Source organism: Geotrypetes seraphini, chromosome 13, assembly GCF_902459505.1.
Source record: "Geotrypetes seraphini chromosome 13, aGeoSer1.1, whole genome shotgun sequence".
Lineage (NCBI taxonomy): Eukaryota > Metazoa > Chordata > Amphibia > Gymnophiona > Dermophiidae > Geotrypetes > Geotrypetes seraphini.
The window spans coordinates 67,399,585-67,417,933 of NC_047096.1; the positions used below are offsets into that span (position 1 = coordinate 67,399,585).

At 40.1% G+C, this 18,349-nt stretch overlaps 1 protein-coding gene across 2 annotated transcripts; it reads right to left on the reverse strand.

The window, feature by feature from the left end:
• Positions 1 to 1,001: 1,001 nt before the first annotated feature.
• LOC117347650 (keratin, type I cytoskeletal 12-like) lies at positions 1,002 to 11,733 on the reverse strand. 2 transcript variants are annotated; one of them, XM_033918842.1, is made up of 8 exons: positions 11,129 to 11,733; positions 10,655 to 10,737; positions 9,831 to 9,987; positions 6,538 to 6,699; positions 6,302 to 6,427; positions 4,981 to 5,198; positions 3,209 to 3,283; positions 1,002 to 1,364 (listed from the first exon to the last, which is right to left on the reverse strand). In XM_033918842.1, exons 1-8 carry the CDS (start codon positions 11,681 to 11,683, stop codon positions 1,325 to 1,327), a joined length of 1,416 nt encoding a protein of 471 aa, XP_033774733.1. In that variant the 5' UTR covers positions 11,684 to 11,733; the 3' UTR covers positions 1,002 to 1,324. The 2 variants fall into 2 exon arrangements, with proteins under 2 accessions (XP_033774733.1, XP_033774732.1); XM_033918841.1 differs by having other exon boundaries at positions 1,005 to 1,364; positions 3,228 to 3,283.
• Between the last annotated feature and the right edge of the window lie 6,616 nt (positions 11,734 to 18,349).

Here is an 18,349-nt window from a genome sequence, read left to right on the forward strand (position 1 = left end):
GCAATATTCCATGCTACTGATACAGGGCAAGCAGTGTCTCCCCTCATGTCTTTCTCAATAACAGACTATGGACTTTTTCTCCAGGAACTTGTCCAAACCTCTCTTAAAACCAGCTTCTCAGCTTTTACCACAACCTCTGGCAATGCGTTCCAGAGCTTAACTATTCTCTGAGTGAAAAAAAAAATTCCTCCTATTGGTTTTAAAAATATTTCTCTGTAACTTCATCGAGTGTCCACTAGTCTTTGTAATTTTTGATGGAGTGAAAAATTGATCCACTTGTACCCATTGTACTCCACTCAGGATTTTGTAGACTTCAATCATATCTCCCCTCAGCCATCTCTTTTCCAAGCTGAAGAGCCCTAACCTTATATTCACATGTGTACAATGCAGTTCACTATTTTTGAAGGGACCTACATGGTCTGTGTTTTGGCAGATTAAATGCCTTCCTCAGGGGCCCTTCTATGGAAGGATCTTGGTCTTGAACAGCATACCTACAACATCTCTTTGAAAACCTGATGTAATTCCTCCTTGAACATTTTGCTGATAATTTTACACCTTGGAATAAACATGTTTGACCTAGAACATCAGTTCTATTATCTATTTCTGACCTTGTAGATTTATGCATTGAATAGATCTCTACGATTAGAGAAAAATTCATTATGGAGACACAAGTCATATTTTTTAAATTATAGGTGCAAATGGATGGAATCAACTTCTGGTTAATATAAGAGCATTGATTAATGCAGTTGTCTTTAAGAAAAGGTTGAAAAGTCACTTGTATTATCTGACATATGGTTGTGACATTCAAGATGCAGACTGCAGGATAAGTCAGTCTTTTGTTAGGCTTTTTTTTAATTTGCTGTATTTATAGATTTTATTGTCTTTTGATTTGTATAGATACTGTCATTTTAATTTAATGACCACCTTTATTATACTTCACTTTGGATTTAAGGTGGGACATGAAGTGAATAAACCATAAACATAAAGAGACAAATCAGAGAGAATTTGCAGCACAAAGAAAGTTTATTGAAACATCAAGCAAAGAGAAATGAAAAACACTTCATTTTCAAGGTTCCCGCTAAAAGAAAAAGAAAAGTTCAAGATTTTGCAGCAGATCGCTACAGAGTTGGTAGAAGGTGGAGATTGGAGGCGGTTCGGAAAGTGAGCAAGCTTCTTCTTTGCAGATATGAAGGTTGGCTTCAGAAGGATGAATGCAGAATGGCATCTTCTCTTTCTCCAACTGCCATCAACATCCCTCCAGTGGATTGACATCGCTTAGTTTTCCTTAACCTGGGTCGAGACGATTTTTCCATCTTTATATTCTTCAATAATTGTTCGCACTTTTGTTACCTTGTTGCCAGGTCCTAAAAATCAAAGATTCTGAATGTTAACACGGTCTTCCGCTGTATAACATTTTTCACTTATGCAGATAGCTGATGAGCACTTGAGCTTATTTTGTTAGTATTGCTTGCTTTTTATTTTCAGTATGGGCTTGATATTCAATGTTTTGCAGCAGCCATTAAACATATTAAAACCACTATACAAATGTATGTTCCCTTGGAAATATGGCTATGCAGTTAAGCACATACTGAAGAAATAGCACGTAGGCAAAATTTACATACATACTTGTATAAATGCCATTATTCAGACTTGTTTCTCGGGGAGAGTCCCTGTGCCCCTTCCTTTTTCTCTTTATTCTCCAGGGCTAATATTTAAAGGGGCAAAAGAACAGTGTTGGTATGTGCTTCATTTTTGGGTTTGCCAAACGGATGTGCACATGAGCAGCGCTTACTGCAAAAGTCCTATGAGAGACGCTAGACTGCAATGGTTTAGGGCAAAATTTCTCCAAGGAAGGGGCAATTATTTTTTTCATGACCAACAGAATGCTGGAGAAGACTAGCAGCAACAGCAGCAGCAGTGAGTGGCTAAGAAAGCCAGGGGAGGGGGGCAATGACCCCTCATCTTTATACCCATGCTAGGCTGAGCCCCTGCAGAAGCTCATAGTAACATAGTAACATAGTAGATGACAGCAGATAAAGACCCGAATGGTCCATCCAGTCTGCCCAACCTGATTCAATTTAAATTTTTTAATTTTTTTCTTAGCTATTTCTGGGCAAGAATCCAAAGATCTACCCGGTACTGTGCTTGGGTTCCAACTGCCGAAATCTCCATTAAAACCTACTCCAGCCCATCTACACCCTCCCAGCCACTGAAGCCCTCCCCAGCCCAACCCCCACCAAACGGCCATACACAGACACAGACCATGCAAGTCTGCCCAGTAACTGGCCTAGTTCAATCTTTAATATTATTTTCTGATTCTAAATCTTCTGTGTTCATCCCACGCTTCTTTGAACTCAGTCACTGTTTTACTCTCCACCACCTCTCTCGGGAGCGCATTCCAGGCTTCCACCACCCTCTCCGTAAAGTAGCACTTCTTAACATTGCCTTTGAATCTACCACCCCTCAACCTCAAATTATGTCCTCTGGTTTTACCATTTTCCTTTCTCTGGAAAAAATTTTGTTCTACGTTAATATCCTTCAAGTATTTGAACGTTTGAATCCTATCTCCCCTGTCCCTCCTTTCCTCTAGGGTATACATATTCAGGGCTTCCAGTCTCTCCTGAAACGTCTTCTGGCGCAAGCCTCCTACCATTTTCCTCGCCCTCCTCTGGACCGCCTCAAGTCTTCTTATGTCTTTCACCAGATACGGTCTCCAAAACTGAACACAATACTCCAAGTGGGGCCTCACCAATGACCTGTACAGGGGCATCAACACCTTCTTTCTTCTACTGGCCACACCTCTCTTTATACAGCCCAGCATCCTTCTGGCAGCAGCCACTGCCTTGTCACACTGTTTTTTCACCTTTAGATCTTCGGACACTATAACCCCAAGGTCCCTCTCCCCGTCTGTGTTTATCAGCTTCTCACCTCCCAGCATATACGGTTCCTTCCGATTATTAATCCCCAAATGTATTACTCTGCATTTCTTTGCATTGAATTTTAGTTGCCAGGCATTAGACCTTTCCTTTAATTTTTGCAGATCCTTTTTCATATTTTCCACTCCCTCTTCGGTGTCTACTCTGTTACAAATCTTGGTATCATCTGCAAAAAGGCACACTTTTCCTCCTATCCCTTCAGCAATGTCACTCACAAACATATTGAACAGGATCGGCCCCAGCACCGAACCCTGAGGGACTCCACTACTCACCTTTCCTTCCTCTCATTACCTTGAGAAGCTTGGCCCGAAGACCAGCTTGAGGAATTTCCACTGCTAGATCCTGACCTGTAACACAGAAATTAACATTTTTAATGTGTTCCCTATTTTCTCATTAATGGTACTACCAATTGAACATGACTGTGCAAGTCATCGTGAGAGTCCTGAAAATTACAAATATATTTTCAGATTTCTTTATCATAATATTGATATTTTCAAGCTGCAAGCAAGCCCTATGTAGGAGAGAGTGCAATAATGTAATCATTGTTATGATTAAGCAACTGCAAATAGCTAATATTCAGTGGTAAAATCAAGAACCCTTCATGCTCTCCATGTAGGAGTGTTATGAGGTTTTCAGGATAAGCAGAAATAGGCCCCTAATTTCTAGCAAGATGAAATTTAGATGACTCCATGTCAAAAAAGAAGATGAAGCAATTTCATGGAAGGAGATGGACCCTATTTTTTCATGCATGCATGAAGTGGGGCAAAGCCAAGGGGTGATCAGCAAACTATATATGGTCTCTCTAGGAAAACTGATCTTGAGAGCCATGTTAGAAAGTCCTGACCTAGTTTATACATGGTTGCACCTAGGAGATGGTTAAGCTAGGTCCATTGATTTCATCTGGGTAATCGCCACTGTGCCCTGCCTTGACATGGACTGGCAGTGACAACCCTAAAAGACAAATGGTATTACTTTAATAGATTAGATGAAGGACACAGGGAAAGGGGATTCAGTTTTGGGTTCTGTAATGGTAATTTATATTCACATCTACTCAGAGTGGATTGTAGCGGCCATTTTGGGATTCATCTGCTGTCACAGCCACTGACTTTGCATCTTCTGAAGAAATAGCAGTCAGATGATGTTAGATATTGATTTTGAATACATCTATGTTTATGTTTATTAAAATCTTTATATACCACATGGTACAGTTTATTTAGGTGAACTAATTTGTACAAGGATTATTTTATTTAGTTATTTATTTAATTTGGATATACTATACCATCTTAAACTGCGGGAATCTGGATCCTACCTAGATAAGTCTAATTAACTTGATCCATACCTGGATTTTCAGCAGCATTAAGATCCAATCAGACCCCCTTGATACTATCTGGGCATTGATGGGGAAGCCCAGGGGTGGATCCAGGAGTTAACTAGTCTGTCTAGTCTTTGTCATTTATGTTCACTCAATGCTTTTTTTTTCTTTTTTTTAATAAGCCTCTCTAAAATTTTATTGTTAACCGGCCAGACATTTGTTTGATGGTCGGGATATTAAAAACTAATAAACTTGGAAACTGCATATTATGTATATTGTATTGGATCCCTGGTGTGTGTCGAGTAAGGATGAAAACTTGTACTGTAGCTATGGCAAATTGTAACCTGTTAACTCTATATTATGCATGTTATCAGCTCATTGGGGAGGACGGGATAGAAAACAAAATAAATAAATGTCCGCTAAGAGTGAATTCTATAATAGCAATTATGTCATTGATGTTAGAGAATTCTAGCTTAAGTCTGCAGTTCCACGTCTAACTTGAGGCCTGAGCACTTATTGTAGCTCAAGAGCTGTGGTAGTCTAAAAGGTGCTGCCATCTGGAGAAGTGTTTCTGAATATCGGGCCCACACAAAACCATACTACCAAAAAGGGCAGCAGTGTGAGCTTTGCTTTCATTGTGCTAATGTTGGAATTCACATGTAGGAGGGAGGTACTGAAGCTCAGAGCTGAAAGGAAGAGGGTGCTGTTTTCTACTAGGGCCTTTTTGCTTACCCTCCCTGCTCATCTAGCAGTTGTCGGTAAGTAGCAATCTCCTGCTCCAGTTGGCTCTTCGTGTTCAGAAGCACATCATAGTCTTCTCTCTGTTGCTCCATCTCTGCTCTTATTGCTACCAGCTGTTCTTCACTGCTGTTAATCGAAGACTGTGCCTGCGCAATCTGAAGACAGAAGCGCCCTTCTGTTTCTGCTAGGGATTCTTCCAGAGATCTTTTCTGTCAATACATAAGAGGAGAAGGAGATGCCCATCAAACAGATAATGCACAATTTTTATTTATGAAATATAGATGGTGGCCCCCCAGTATTCAACCCGCGGGAGGCAGCTTAACTTCCTCCCGCAGGCAGCTGCAATCCAGTCACCGGCATTGAATACCTGGAGCAAACTTCACTGCCAGGGACTTAGCCAGTCACACCGGATTTCATTGACTGGCTGGCTAAGGTTAACAGCCAAAGATAGATCTGCTTTTTGGGCGGGTCTATCTGGCCGCATGTCATATCCAGCCTGCCAAAGAAAACAGCCTGCTATCTCCCACTGTATAGCAGTGGATAGCTAGCAAAATGGGACTTAGGCATGGCTGGCTAAGTCCTGCTAAAAATCAGAGGGTGAGGGAGTATGCTTACCAAACATGGAAAATGTTTTCTATAATCATTATTGTACTTTTTCAATAGTGAATCTTATTCTAGCATGAGCCTCTAAACTCCTAGAAAAATGTTTTACCAAAGTAACTTAAAAAATAAAGAATGGCCATAAAGAACTTAAAGGAAGCCTCAAAAAAATGGATAATAAAAGAATAAGCCCAAATAAAACAAGAAATGCTCAGAACAAAACACAGAGAAGCAGTAATTCATTCCTTCTGCATTACACCATCTCTTTTGCATTTAGTGTACTGCAGTTCAGAAATTTCTGGAATGGAAGAGTTTAAAAATTGACAAAAGGCATGCTGCGGTTCTATCACATCTGAAAAAGGGACCTGAGTGGGCTTGAAAACTCAGATACTGTACCACCTCTTATGGCTAGCACTTGTCAATTCATGTATCAGAATATTTGGCCTAGTTCAATCTATCTGTTCATTCAGAGAGATGAGAATTTCAGCTGTAGGGGTTGAAAAATGGAATATAGACCTAGCACCTACCCTAATGAATATGATCAATCTTAACAAGAGTGAAGTAATTTTTAATGGGGTCCACTCAAAAAAACATGCTAGAAAACAAGCATTACTTTTCATGCCCGCTTTCACAGGCTTCATGTTTAGGCAGGATCAATATTGTTACTATAACTTTGCATTACAAAAGCTGCCCAAAGCGAGTTAGCACATACCTTGGCATGTAAGGACTGCAGCTCTAGCTCCAAAGACTGAAGATTGCGCCTCAGATCTGTCAATTCAGTTTTGTTTGATTGACTTTGCTGAACGTTGCTCGAAATCTCCTGTTTTAGGCCACCACTCTGAAAGTACAATGTAAAAAAAAAAAAAAAAATCAATTTTTTTTCATAATGAAATGAGGTTTCCAGTATTAATTTTGCCTGCTAGAGTAGGCCAGACAAGAAGCACCCACCCTTTTGATGAAATCTTCCTCAGCATCCTTGCGGTTCTTCTCAGCCAACAATTCATACTGAGCTCTCATGTCATTCAAGTTCTTGACTAGATCATTACCTGCGGTGGCATTCAGCTGCACATCTATATTTCCAACTCCAGTACCTTTTATTCCTTTAACCTCCTGGAAACAGAGAAAAGGAAGCTGCCTTTAAATGCAGGGATGCAGTGCCCAATAGAGAATTTTTCTTTTTCATTACCAGGTATTATTTTCATATCCAGGAGCTTTGATTTTGTAGGAGAAATGATGGAGACATTGCAGTTTAATGATAACATAAAAAACATAACATAAGAAACACTTAAATCATGCAATTGCCAAGTTACATACCAGCCATTCAAGATGATTACTTTAGGAAGCTTTCATCTCCTAGAGCTAGTGACAAGTGGATGGTGCTAAGGATCTTGATTTGAATTGGGGTGGGGGGGTGCTGATTTTTGAGTGGTGTGCAAGCAGTGAACAGTTAGCATGTTCTAGGCACTGGAGAACCTGGTCATTGTACTGGGGCATTAATCCCACCCACTTCTCAGCCCCCTTAACAATCCTAAAGAAGTACATTAACCAATCATAATAGGGCTGGTTATACCATTAGACAGGATAGGATCTCACCAAGGCATCAGTTTTCGGGATCTAGAAGAGAGGTAGTTGTAGTCAAAGCCAATTTGAGCTTTTATAAATCACTAAAGACTTGGCTATTTGGTTAGATAAATGAGTAGTCGTAGTTTCTGGATTTCAGATTTGCTGATTTTTTGTTTTCTAATGTGCTCTGTGCCAGATTTTAATGATGTTTGTTACATTATATTTTATGCTACTGAATGATTTTGAACATTGAAAACTGCCATATGCAGGGTCACCTAAAAAGCATGGTCTATTCGAGGTTCTCAACCCAGTCCTCGGAACACACCCAGCCAGTACAATTTTCAGGATTTCCACAATGAATATGCCTGAGATAAATTTACATGCACTACACCCTTGTATGAATATCTCTCTCATGCATAATCATTGTGGGTATCCCGAAAATATAACTGGCTGGGTGTACTCTGAGGACTGGATTAAGAACCCCTGGTCTGTACAATGGGCCATGACACTAATGCCAACTAAAGCAACCACCTGCGTGTAATTTTTACCTTGGTTAGGGAAAGGTGATGGACCTTTCTGTGGCTACAATGCTATATTAGAAATTACGGAACCTCTTACATACAAGATAATCATACTAATGTCACAGGGACTTTCTATGACTATAGACAAAGATAAAGGAAGGCTGTTGACCATTATGCTATCCTTAGCAATCCAAAATGTATTATTCTGTTGGAAAGACACAACCAAAATTGAATATCACGCATGTTGGAATAATGTATGTTTCATTGGTAAATATGAAAAGGTATTAGCTGAGAGATCTTCAGCCCTTTGCAAATATGATTCCATATGGTCTCCACTAGTCAGATATTTTACTAATGCATAAAATAATATACTGCTATTACTCGATATGGTATGCTATTTTTGATTTATCAATGTAGTGTATGCAATTGTACCCTTGTATATGTTTTACAAAATCTGATGGACTGATCTTTTGTAGCTGAACACCTTGAAGTCTGTAATAATTTTGTTTCTGTTTTCTGTGTTTTTTGTACTTCGAAACTTACAATACAAATTTTGAACTAGAAAAAAAAAAAGTTTGTCTATACATTATATACAGGTACTTGTTTTGCACCCAGAGTAATGGAATGTTAAGTAACATGCCCCGACTCACAAGGCGCTGTAGTGGGACTTGAACCCAGTTCCCTGGCTCTCAGGCCACTGCACTAACCAGTTGGCTATTCCTCCACTCTTCAGGCAGATGGCTTATGAATTTGCCCTCATGATGGGATTATTTTTATAAGTCATTTCTGTGGATAAAACAGCATTTTGGGTGCTGAAAGAGGTATTTAGAATGCCAGAGAAGTAAGCGCATCAGTCACTCCACAAAAGCCTAAATCCACATGAGCAGGTGTAAATGAGAACAGCTGGGTTTTTTAAAAAAAACTGCTGCTGAAGCCTGCTAAATGGCCTCCAAAGCCTCATAAAAATAGAGGATGGGTAAACTTTCAGAGAGGCCACAAAATGGCTGCCTTCCACACTGATTCCTTTTCATCAGGGTTTAAGGCTGCTGCTTGAGTGAGTTAATGCTCCTATGGGCCTGGAAGAAAATTGGGTGGAAGACAGGGCAGGATTAGGTAAACAGACATGTGGGCTGCTCCCCAGCACCAACTTAAGTACATTCCCAAATGGAGCCCTGGAGGGTTCTGACTGCTGAGGAAGAAGTAGCAGGTAAGAAGTATTGCTTCCAAATTTCTGCTGCCCACAGGGGTGGGGAGAATAGAAAGACTTCTGTGAGTAAGGGCGGCTCTGGACCCCATGACCCCATTTTTCTTTCTGCCAGCAGCTTACTTACCAGGGCAAAAATCTTCCTTGGGAGCCATGGAACTGTCCCTGTTGACAGGGCCCTTCATAATCATTTGGGACCTGGGTAGGTGCCTAGTTTGCCTACGTCTTAGTCCTGACTTAGTGAAAGAAGTGGGTTGTCTGCAGATAGGCAGATGTAATGTTCATAGATACCCTTGCTAAGAACAGTTGGGAATATTCCCAGTTGGCACATCAAGAAAAAACTGCAATATATGCAGTTTTCTTTTTCAAAATTTATTCCATGGGGATGTTAAATTTTATTCTAATTTGGGGGCAAATGGTGTTTCTGTAAATTCTGGTTGCTATCAGATGAACAAGACCTGTATATTATCTGGACAACAGCATTAGCACTGAATATCCTAGTCTGGGACGACCACCTGGAGTTACTCTACTAGTTTATCAAGTTTCAAGTTTATTTAAAATTTGATTGATCGCCTAATCATAAATTCAAGGCGATGTACAGAACTTAAAATAATTTACAACAACGTACAGGGAAACAATACAAATACAGGGGAACAATACAAATACCGTAGACAGAACCATAAGGAAGGATGGGATAGAAATACAATAATTGATATAAAATGAAACAAATAAGGGAAACTACAAAAGGAAAGGGTAAAAGAAATAAAAAAAAATCTAGAATGGAATTAAAAGAAATCAGAAGTCTGAGATAAAGTGTGCAGTCTTTACTTAAGGGAGCTGCCAGCCATGATACCTGGACAGCTGCTTGTTTACATTAGGAAAACCTTTTTGTTGTTCTAAGATAACTAGATAGCTATCTAGGTGACATGCAAAAAATTAGGAAGTATTCATACCTCCTCGTGGTTCTTCTTGAGGAAGGCCAGTTCCTCAATCAGGCTTTCCAACTGTGACTCTAGGTCAGCTGAAGTTGTGTTTAATTCATCGAAGACTCTGTGTAGACCGTTGATGTCAGCCTGCACAGCCTGGCGCAGCGCCTGCTCATTGTCAAACCTGAACAAGAAAATTTTTAAAATTATTTACAACATAAATTAATTTACCTGTATTTCCCCATTTTATTCTTGTAATTCCCAACACTGCTCGTAGTCGTATGTCCATTATATAGTTTCTCCTTTATATATAACTTTTTGAAAGTGACCTTCAGAGTATTTCTTCCACAGAGAAATTCTGAACCATTATGTATGTAAATTATTAAGCATCAATGCTGGATTACTGTATGAAATACACTACAACAGGGGTGTCCAATCTGCGGCCCAAGGGCCGCATGCGGCTCCGTGAAGTATTTTATGCGGCCCCGGTTGAGGGCAATGCAGTGTTTTCCTCTGCTGCCCCCACGTGTTTACTGTTTTGCCGGCTCCCTCCTCTGTCTTGCTGCAGCGTTTGTGCAGCCCCAGAAACATTTTTTTCAGCCACTGCAGCCCAGGGAAGCCAAAAGATTGGACACACCTGCACTACAGTATAGAAAATGTTACATGCAAATCTGCCTTTGCCGTTTGAGTTTGCATACATTTATGATCATTATCGTTTTGACGACTTTGATAAAAAATGCTTTGGCAGAGAAAGTAGATAGATTTGCTGCAGTTTTCAGTTCCAAGGAACTGTTCTTTCACATGATGTGGTTTAGACATGTAGTAGCATGAAAACAGTTTGTTCCACTTACTTCATTCTGAAGTCATCAGCAGCCAGTCGGGCATTGTCAATCTGTAGAATGATTCTATTATTGTCAATAATGGCTGCCAGTTTCTAGAAGACAGGAGGATGCACAGAAAAAGATGTCATGCTTTATGTTACAGACCAGCCAATAGCAGATTAGCTAAATAATATAATTTATCAGTTTTCCTTTTCAGTTTTTAGAAGCAGTCTCTAAATTCCACAGATTCGCATGGATAATTGTCTCTCACACAACATTTTATTACAGAATGTCTAAGGATGGATTTTTCTTTATTCAGGTTTAACAACATAATAACTACATGCAATGAACCAGATGCAAAATTTTGATAATTGCTAAAAGTCACTAGTGAAGTATGGTTGAAGTCAGTAAGTTATTTCAAATTCATGAGGTCATTTATTTTTGTTTAGTTGAATAACTACTATGTTATATCTTTAATATATATTGATTGGTGTCATTTCTTACCTTCTTATGGAGATCTTCAATGATCTGGAAATATTTGGAGTAATCACGACCTGGTCCACCAGTGGTCGCTCCAGGATGGTGCTTTTCATACCATTCCTTGATTTTACGTTCCAGCTCAGCATTTGAGTGTTCCATCTCATCCACCTTGTTCAGGTAGGAGGCTAGACGGTCATTTAAATTCTGCATTGTCTCCTTTTCACTGCCAAGAAAGAGGCCTTCACCACCACCTACTTGGACACTACCAAAATCACCTCCAAATCCACCACTACCAAATCCAGCTTCATCATGGCCAAAGCAAACTCCAGCTTGGCCAGCACCAAATCCAGCCTGGCCAACACTAAATCCAGCATGACCTACACCAAATCCACCATGACTAACACCATATCCAGCTTGCCTACCACCGTAACTACCACCAAGTCTGACACTTTGACTTCCAACATGTCCATCACTAATTCCCTGGCCATATAAACCTTCTCCTCCAAATCCTACTCCATGCTGTCCACCTATGCTTCCACCTACTCTCCTAATCGATACACTGCCAGCTTGAAAAGCCATTGTGCCCCAGTATAGATATACCTCTCCCAAGTATAGAAATGCTGCTCCAGAGGGGAGTGTAATGTATGGCTAGCCTTTAGCTTTTATATATAAAACCGGGAGGGTGTGTTACTTTGCAATCCAATTTCCTTTAGTGCCAGCTTATTATCTCTTGCCTATAGATCAATTATCATTATTAATAAGCTTATTTGTACATTTGCCCTCAGGATGTTCATTATTATTGGCTGGAAGATGGGTGCAGCAGCGTGAAACTTTTATTATACAGTATATCTCCTCTAGTTTGATTATGGAGAAGCTGAGTAATTCTATTTTTTGACATTCATGTCATTATTTCATTCACACATGCATCTTTCTTTATCCACCCTTTTTTCTATTTTGGCACTCAACTTTATTTCATATTCCAAGCTGGTGCATAATAATGAAGTTTTCTCAACTACCTTTGTTTAACTGGAGTTCTTTTCCCAGAAAAAATTGCATGCTTTCTTCAGAAATGCAAGCATCTGATAAATAATGATCTTAATGTTTGCAAATTGCTTGCCATGCTCATAAATCATAGTGTAATTTTCAGTGAGTCTTCTGTGGCACTACAAGCCGCAGAAAACTGCAAGCTTTAGGTAATGGAGACTCTCATAATTCAGCCAATGAGTGAAACATGAATTCGTGTCCATGTCGAGGAAAGAACAGTCTCCAGGGGAAATGAAGTGAAGTCTGGATCAACCTAAAGAAAAGTTTAAGTTTACATTTTGAAAAAGTTAATCGATTTTTTTCTAAAAAAAAAAAAAGATTTTGATGACCTAATGAAGATGGGAATCTTTTATGAAGTAGACTATTTAGTCAACACACTTTAAAGGCCTCAGAAGGTCATTCACATTTAATTTATTATGATAAGAATAAATATGTGCTTGTTTGCTTGGATTTAGTGTGAAAATCAAAAGTTTACATCTACTATTTTCCTGTTCTAGTCTAAGCATACCCAATGCACTCCTCTTTTTAGGCCAGTTGGAAGTATGCATATTGTGACCTTCAGAATCCTTTGCTTTGAGCAGGACAGCTTTCATTTAAGGCAACTAAATGTCTTTGAAAACTATGCTCCCCATGGTAGAACAATCAATGAACTGCTTGTTGCCTCACTATGTCTTATCAGGTAGAAACCAACATTTCAGGGTATGCTGTGGTTTCTGCAGTTTGTCTTTGTAAATAGTGGGTCTACTGACCTGATTGGGAACAGGGTAGTCCATTGGTCACAAATTCGAATTCTGGTGGGAAAATCAGTTGGCCTCTTTCCATAGAATGGAAATGTCTCTGTAAAGCTGGGTTATATGTTCTCGCAGGGTTTCTGCAGTTGACATCGTGCTAGTTGTAGGTTTCTGGGTTTCGCTGCATCTTGTCAGGTAGAAACTGATGTTTCAGCCATCATGCTGTGGCTTTCTTCAGGGAATGCTATGAGGTCTGCAGTTTGTCTTCGTAAATTCCATGTTTCCCCGAAATAAGCCTTACACCGAATATAAGCACTAGCATAATTTTCAGGGTAGGTCTTAATATAAGCCCTACCCCAAAAATAAGTCCTAGTCTCGGGATTCGCCTGCAACTCTTCAACCCGCCACCCCCACCACGCAGCCGAACCCCTGCTGACCCTCCATCCTTCCCTCCCTGCTGACCGCAAGTGAGCCCTACCTTCATCCAGCAGCGTCGGGCCACCAGCACTCTAAACAGGCTGCTTCAGCCTTGTCCGTTGGGGATGTCACTCTGCTGCATTACTGATGACATCGGTTTCAGGATTGATGATGTCAGTTTCAGGATGAAGGATGGAGAGTCAGCAGGGGTTTGGCTGCATGGTGGGGGTGGGGAGGTTGCTCAAGGGTTCAGCTGCACAAGGAATGGGAGGGTGGGAGAGAAGGATAGAAGCTGGGCAAGGATTCTGCTGCATGAGGGATGGGATTGTGGAAAGGATAGAAGCTGGGCAACAGTTCTGCTACACGAGGGATAGGAGGGTGGGAAGGATAGAAGCTGGGCAAGAGTTATGCTGCACAAGGGATGGGAGGAAGGGAAGGATAGAAGCTGGGCAAACTTCTGCTGCACAGGGGTTGGGAGGGAGGGAAGGAAAGATGCTGCACATGTGGGGGAGAGAAAGGAAAGAGGAAGAATTGGGGTGAAGGAGAGGAAGGGAGAGATGATCATGTGCATATCCCAAAAATAAGACCTAGTGCATTTTTTGGGCCCAAAATTAATATAAGACACTGTCTTAGTTTTGGGGAAACACAGTAGTGGGTCCACTGAGCTGATTGGGAACAGAGCAGTCTTCAATTTTACTTTCAGTTAATATATATTTGCTCTAGATCCTTTCATGAACTTCAGTACAAAGCAGTTTGCAAGGTTGCAAAGATCAATCAACATATGAGTTAAAGATGAGGGTACAGACATCAATCATTAAAAACTAAGGGATAACATTACAAAAAGAATCAGGAAGAAAGCTCAGGCTTCCACAGAATTGTAGATTGTAGCCCTTAAAATATGTTTTTGAGTGGTCGTGCACTTCTGGCCCCTAATATAGGTTTTGAATGGTTGTGTTTTCTTATTCAAATTCAGTGGTACGCACTTACGTTTCTGTGTCATGCTGTGGCACACAACGAGTGCATGTTGTTTAAAAATTATTTTGGTTTAACATTCGGAGATGTATGACGTGTTCGATAACGCTACTGCATATATGCACTTTCACTTTGCTTAGTGATTGTCCACTATATCTGCTTACAGTCTTCTTTTGAAATTTTATGTTTCAAAAGATATTTTTGGTATTTCACTTGAGGTTTAATGGAATGCATGGCACTAGCACTAATATACAATTTCCTTTCTGATCAATTATTCAACCTTATTCAGTGAACATTTATTATTTTATTATTTGCAGTGGTATATAAGCTCATTACAAAAAGTATGCCATAAGCACATAAGCACATAAGCAATGCCTCTGCCGGGTCAGACCTGAGGTCCATCGTGCCCAGCAGTCCGCTCACGCGGCGGCCCAACAGGTCCAGAACCTGCGTAATAATCCTCTATCTATACCCCTCTATCCCCTTTTCCAACAGGAAATTGTCCAATCCTTTCTTAAACCCCAGTACCGTACTCTGCCCTATTACGTCCTCTGGAAGCGCATTCCAGGTGTCCACCATCCGCTGAGTAAAGAAAAACTTCCTAGCATTTGTTTTGAATCTATCCCCTTCCAGTTTTTCCGAATGCCCTCTTGTTCTTCTATGTTTTGAAAGTTTGAAGAATCTGTCTCTCTCCACTTTCTCTATGCCCTTCATGATCTTGTAGGTCTCTATCATGTCCCCTCTGAGTCTCCGCTTCTCCAGGGAGAAGAGCTCCAGCTTCTCCAATCTTTCAGTGTATGAAAGGTTTTCCATGCCCTTAATCATTCGTGTCGCTCTCCTCTGGACCCTCTCAAGTATTGCCATATCCTTCTTAAGATGCGGCGACCAATACTGAACACAGTACTCCAGGTGCGGGCGCACCATTGCCCGATACAACGGCAGGATGACTTCTTTCGTTCTGGTCGTAATACCATTTTTAATAATACCCAACATTCTGTTCGCCTTTACCAGGGTTTCATGTAAAGATAAGGTATGCGTACTCTTATATGATCATTTGAGTTTATTTCTTGCCCATTGTTCATTTACATATGTGAGATATACACGGGTCCTAGCATTCATATGAGACTTTGAGGACATATTGTGCTTGTGATATATTTACTCCTTTGCACTATAATTTTCATTTCTATATGTGCAATGTGAATATAGTGCTTTGCATTTATTATGTTTTTATTTTGGCTTTATTCTGTTTTTTATCCAATGTTTTTAATCAATGTATGTTTTTATTATGATTTGGATTTATGTTTTATACAGTTCATATGATATGTTTATTAAAATTAAATTTTTAGTTGATTTTTAGCCATGTTTTGTAAAATTGCATTCACTTTTTCACTTTGGTTTATATTAATATGCATGCATTTTGTTGTTAATCATATTTGTGTGTCTATGGTTTGTAGACTCCTGATGCAGGCCGGTTTGGCCGAAACATGTACATGTCAAGTCATTGAGTGAATAAAGCAGAGTCGTGCATTACACCAGCTCACCTGTTTTCTTTGTGCATCTTCACTGTTTGTTCACTTGTGGTTGACTTGTGGAGGTGATTCTCCTGTGCTGTATGCCCCTGATATTCAGCCTATGGCAGTCAGTGGTTTTAAAACTGCTCACTGCTGCAGGTTGGATCTAACCTGGTATAAAGGAAACAGCTGAGGAGACGATGATCTTGATCCAAACTTTATTCAGAAGGTGCAGTCCAATAAACAATCCAAAAATACACAGTAGATTGATAGTGGTATAGGCCCGACATGGTCCGTGTTTTGGTCAAGAATGACCTTCTTCTGGGGTCCGGTGTGCTATGATCCACTATGAATGAATAAGATGACAAGCAATATAAAGTACGCAGTGGTGCCTCACACAACGAACTTAATTCGTTCCAGGAGCAAGTTTGTTATGCGAAAAGTTCGTTATGTGAAACGTGTTTTCCCATAACAATACATGTTAAAAAAAATGATTCGTTCTGCAGCATAAAATATGCTAAGATGACATAAAAAAAGATAAATTTGTCAAAATGGTGAAAATGGTGGTCTTGCTGAGGCCAAACTCTGTGACGAGGTCACACTGTTTTACCCCACATTCACTCCTTCTAATTATTTCCCGTTTCATTTCAACAGAAATCACCTTCCTGCTTTTTTTAGAAGCCATGATATATAAAAAATATTGAGTTTATCTTAAAAGGACGACTGTATACAGTGAGAGAGGGCAGAAACTGGGACTTAACTTTTCTTTTTTTTTTTTTCTAGCATCGGGGAAGCGGCGAGAGTAGCTCCGCCCCCCCCCAACGCATCAGCAGTAGGCGCCGGGCCCCTCCATAAAAGGAGGCGAGCCGACGGTCCGCCACTGCACAGGGAGCCAGGCGAAGGGCTGTGAGAGAGGGCAGTTAAGCGCAGTGAGTAACGCAGCTCGGGCGACTTCGTTGTGTGAAACGAAGTTCGTTGTATGAATCAAGACATGAAGTTCGTTGTGTGCAGCGTTCGCTGTGCGAGGCGTTCGTTATGCGAGGCACCACTGTACCATGAGGACTAGGCAGCTATGCTTGATCAGCAACACTTGTAATACACAGTACTTTATATTGCTTATCATCTTATCCATTCATAGTGGATCATAGCGCACTGGACCCTGGAAGAAGGTCATTCTTTACTGAAACACAGACCGTGTCAGGTCTATACCACTATCGATCTACAGTATATTTTTGGATTGCTTGTTGAACTGCACATTCTGAGCAGGCTAGCCTTGCTCATAGGTATGCAGAAAAAATGACAAATGATGCAAATGTTAAAAAAAAAAATATTGGTTTTTATTAATTATCAACACAACTATCAAAAGGTATTTGTGTCATGGGATTTTTACAGAAGCCAAAAATCTGGCATTTCTAGCAAAGAATCCAACTCTATACTAGTGGTGCATTCCCTGAAGAAGCCCTTTTTCTGGAAACTAAAATCTTGTTAAAATGTGTATTTTATTTTTATTTTTCCTCTAACTCTACTTTTCACTTCTCTATTACCCTCCAGGTACTTTAGTTAGATTGTGAGCCTTCGGGACAGTAAGGGAATTTTTCAAGTACCTTTCTTATTTCTAATCTTAATGTATATTTTCTGTAAACCGCTTAGAACCTAACGGATGTAGCGGTATATAAGAAATAAATTACATTACATTACATGGACCATTTGGCCTTCATCTGCCATCATGTTTCTAGGTTTCTATAACCATAAAGCTCTATGACATCACAATGCAGGCAAAGAGCCTTAGCCAATGGGAAGAAGATATGCAAATGTTAAGAGCCTTAGCCAATAGGGAGAGGAGGAGATAGTGGATGCTGCAGAATTCTACTGTTCAACGGCTCCCCCTTCTGCTTCTATTCCTTTCTCTCCTCTCTTCTACCTTCCAAAGTATTTAGATCAATGCTGTCTTGTTAAAATGTTTATTTTCTTTTTATTTTTCTTCTAACTCTACTTTTCACTTCTCTATTACCCTCCAGGTACTTTAGTTAGATTGTGAGCCTTCGGGACAGTAAGGGAATTTTTCAAGTACCTTTCTTGTTTCTAATCTTAATGTATATTTTCTGTAAACCGCTTAGAACCTAACGGATGTAGCGGTATATAAGAAATAAATTACATTACATTACATATACCTTACATGATGACATCTCTTCACTAAAATCTAACTGGTCAAAAATATTTGCTTTCATATAAGGCTTGCTTCTATACCTTCATAGGGGCGTGTCACAAAAGCATTCCTAAAAGTTACATTCTTATACTTAAAACGTTACATTCTTATGCTAAGGGCTCCTTTTACGAAGCTGCATTAGCGGCCTCAGCGCACGTAACTTTTCATCACGCGCTAACCTCCTCGTTAGCCAAAAAACTACGGCCTGCTCAAGAGGAGGCGGTAACGGCTAGCGCGGAAGGCAGTTTAGCGCACACTACCGCGGCTTCGTAAAAGGAGCTCTAAGCTTACATGCTTTATAAAAAAGAAACGCAAAAACCAAATATTGGAATATACTCACAAAAGATGATTCATACATACAGCG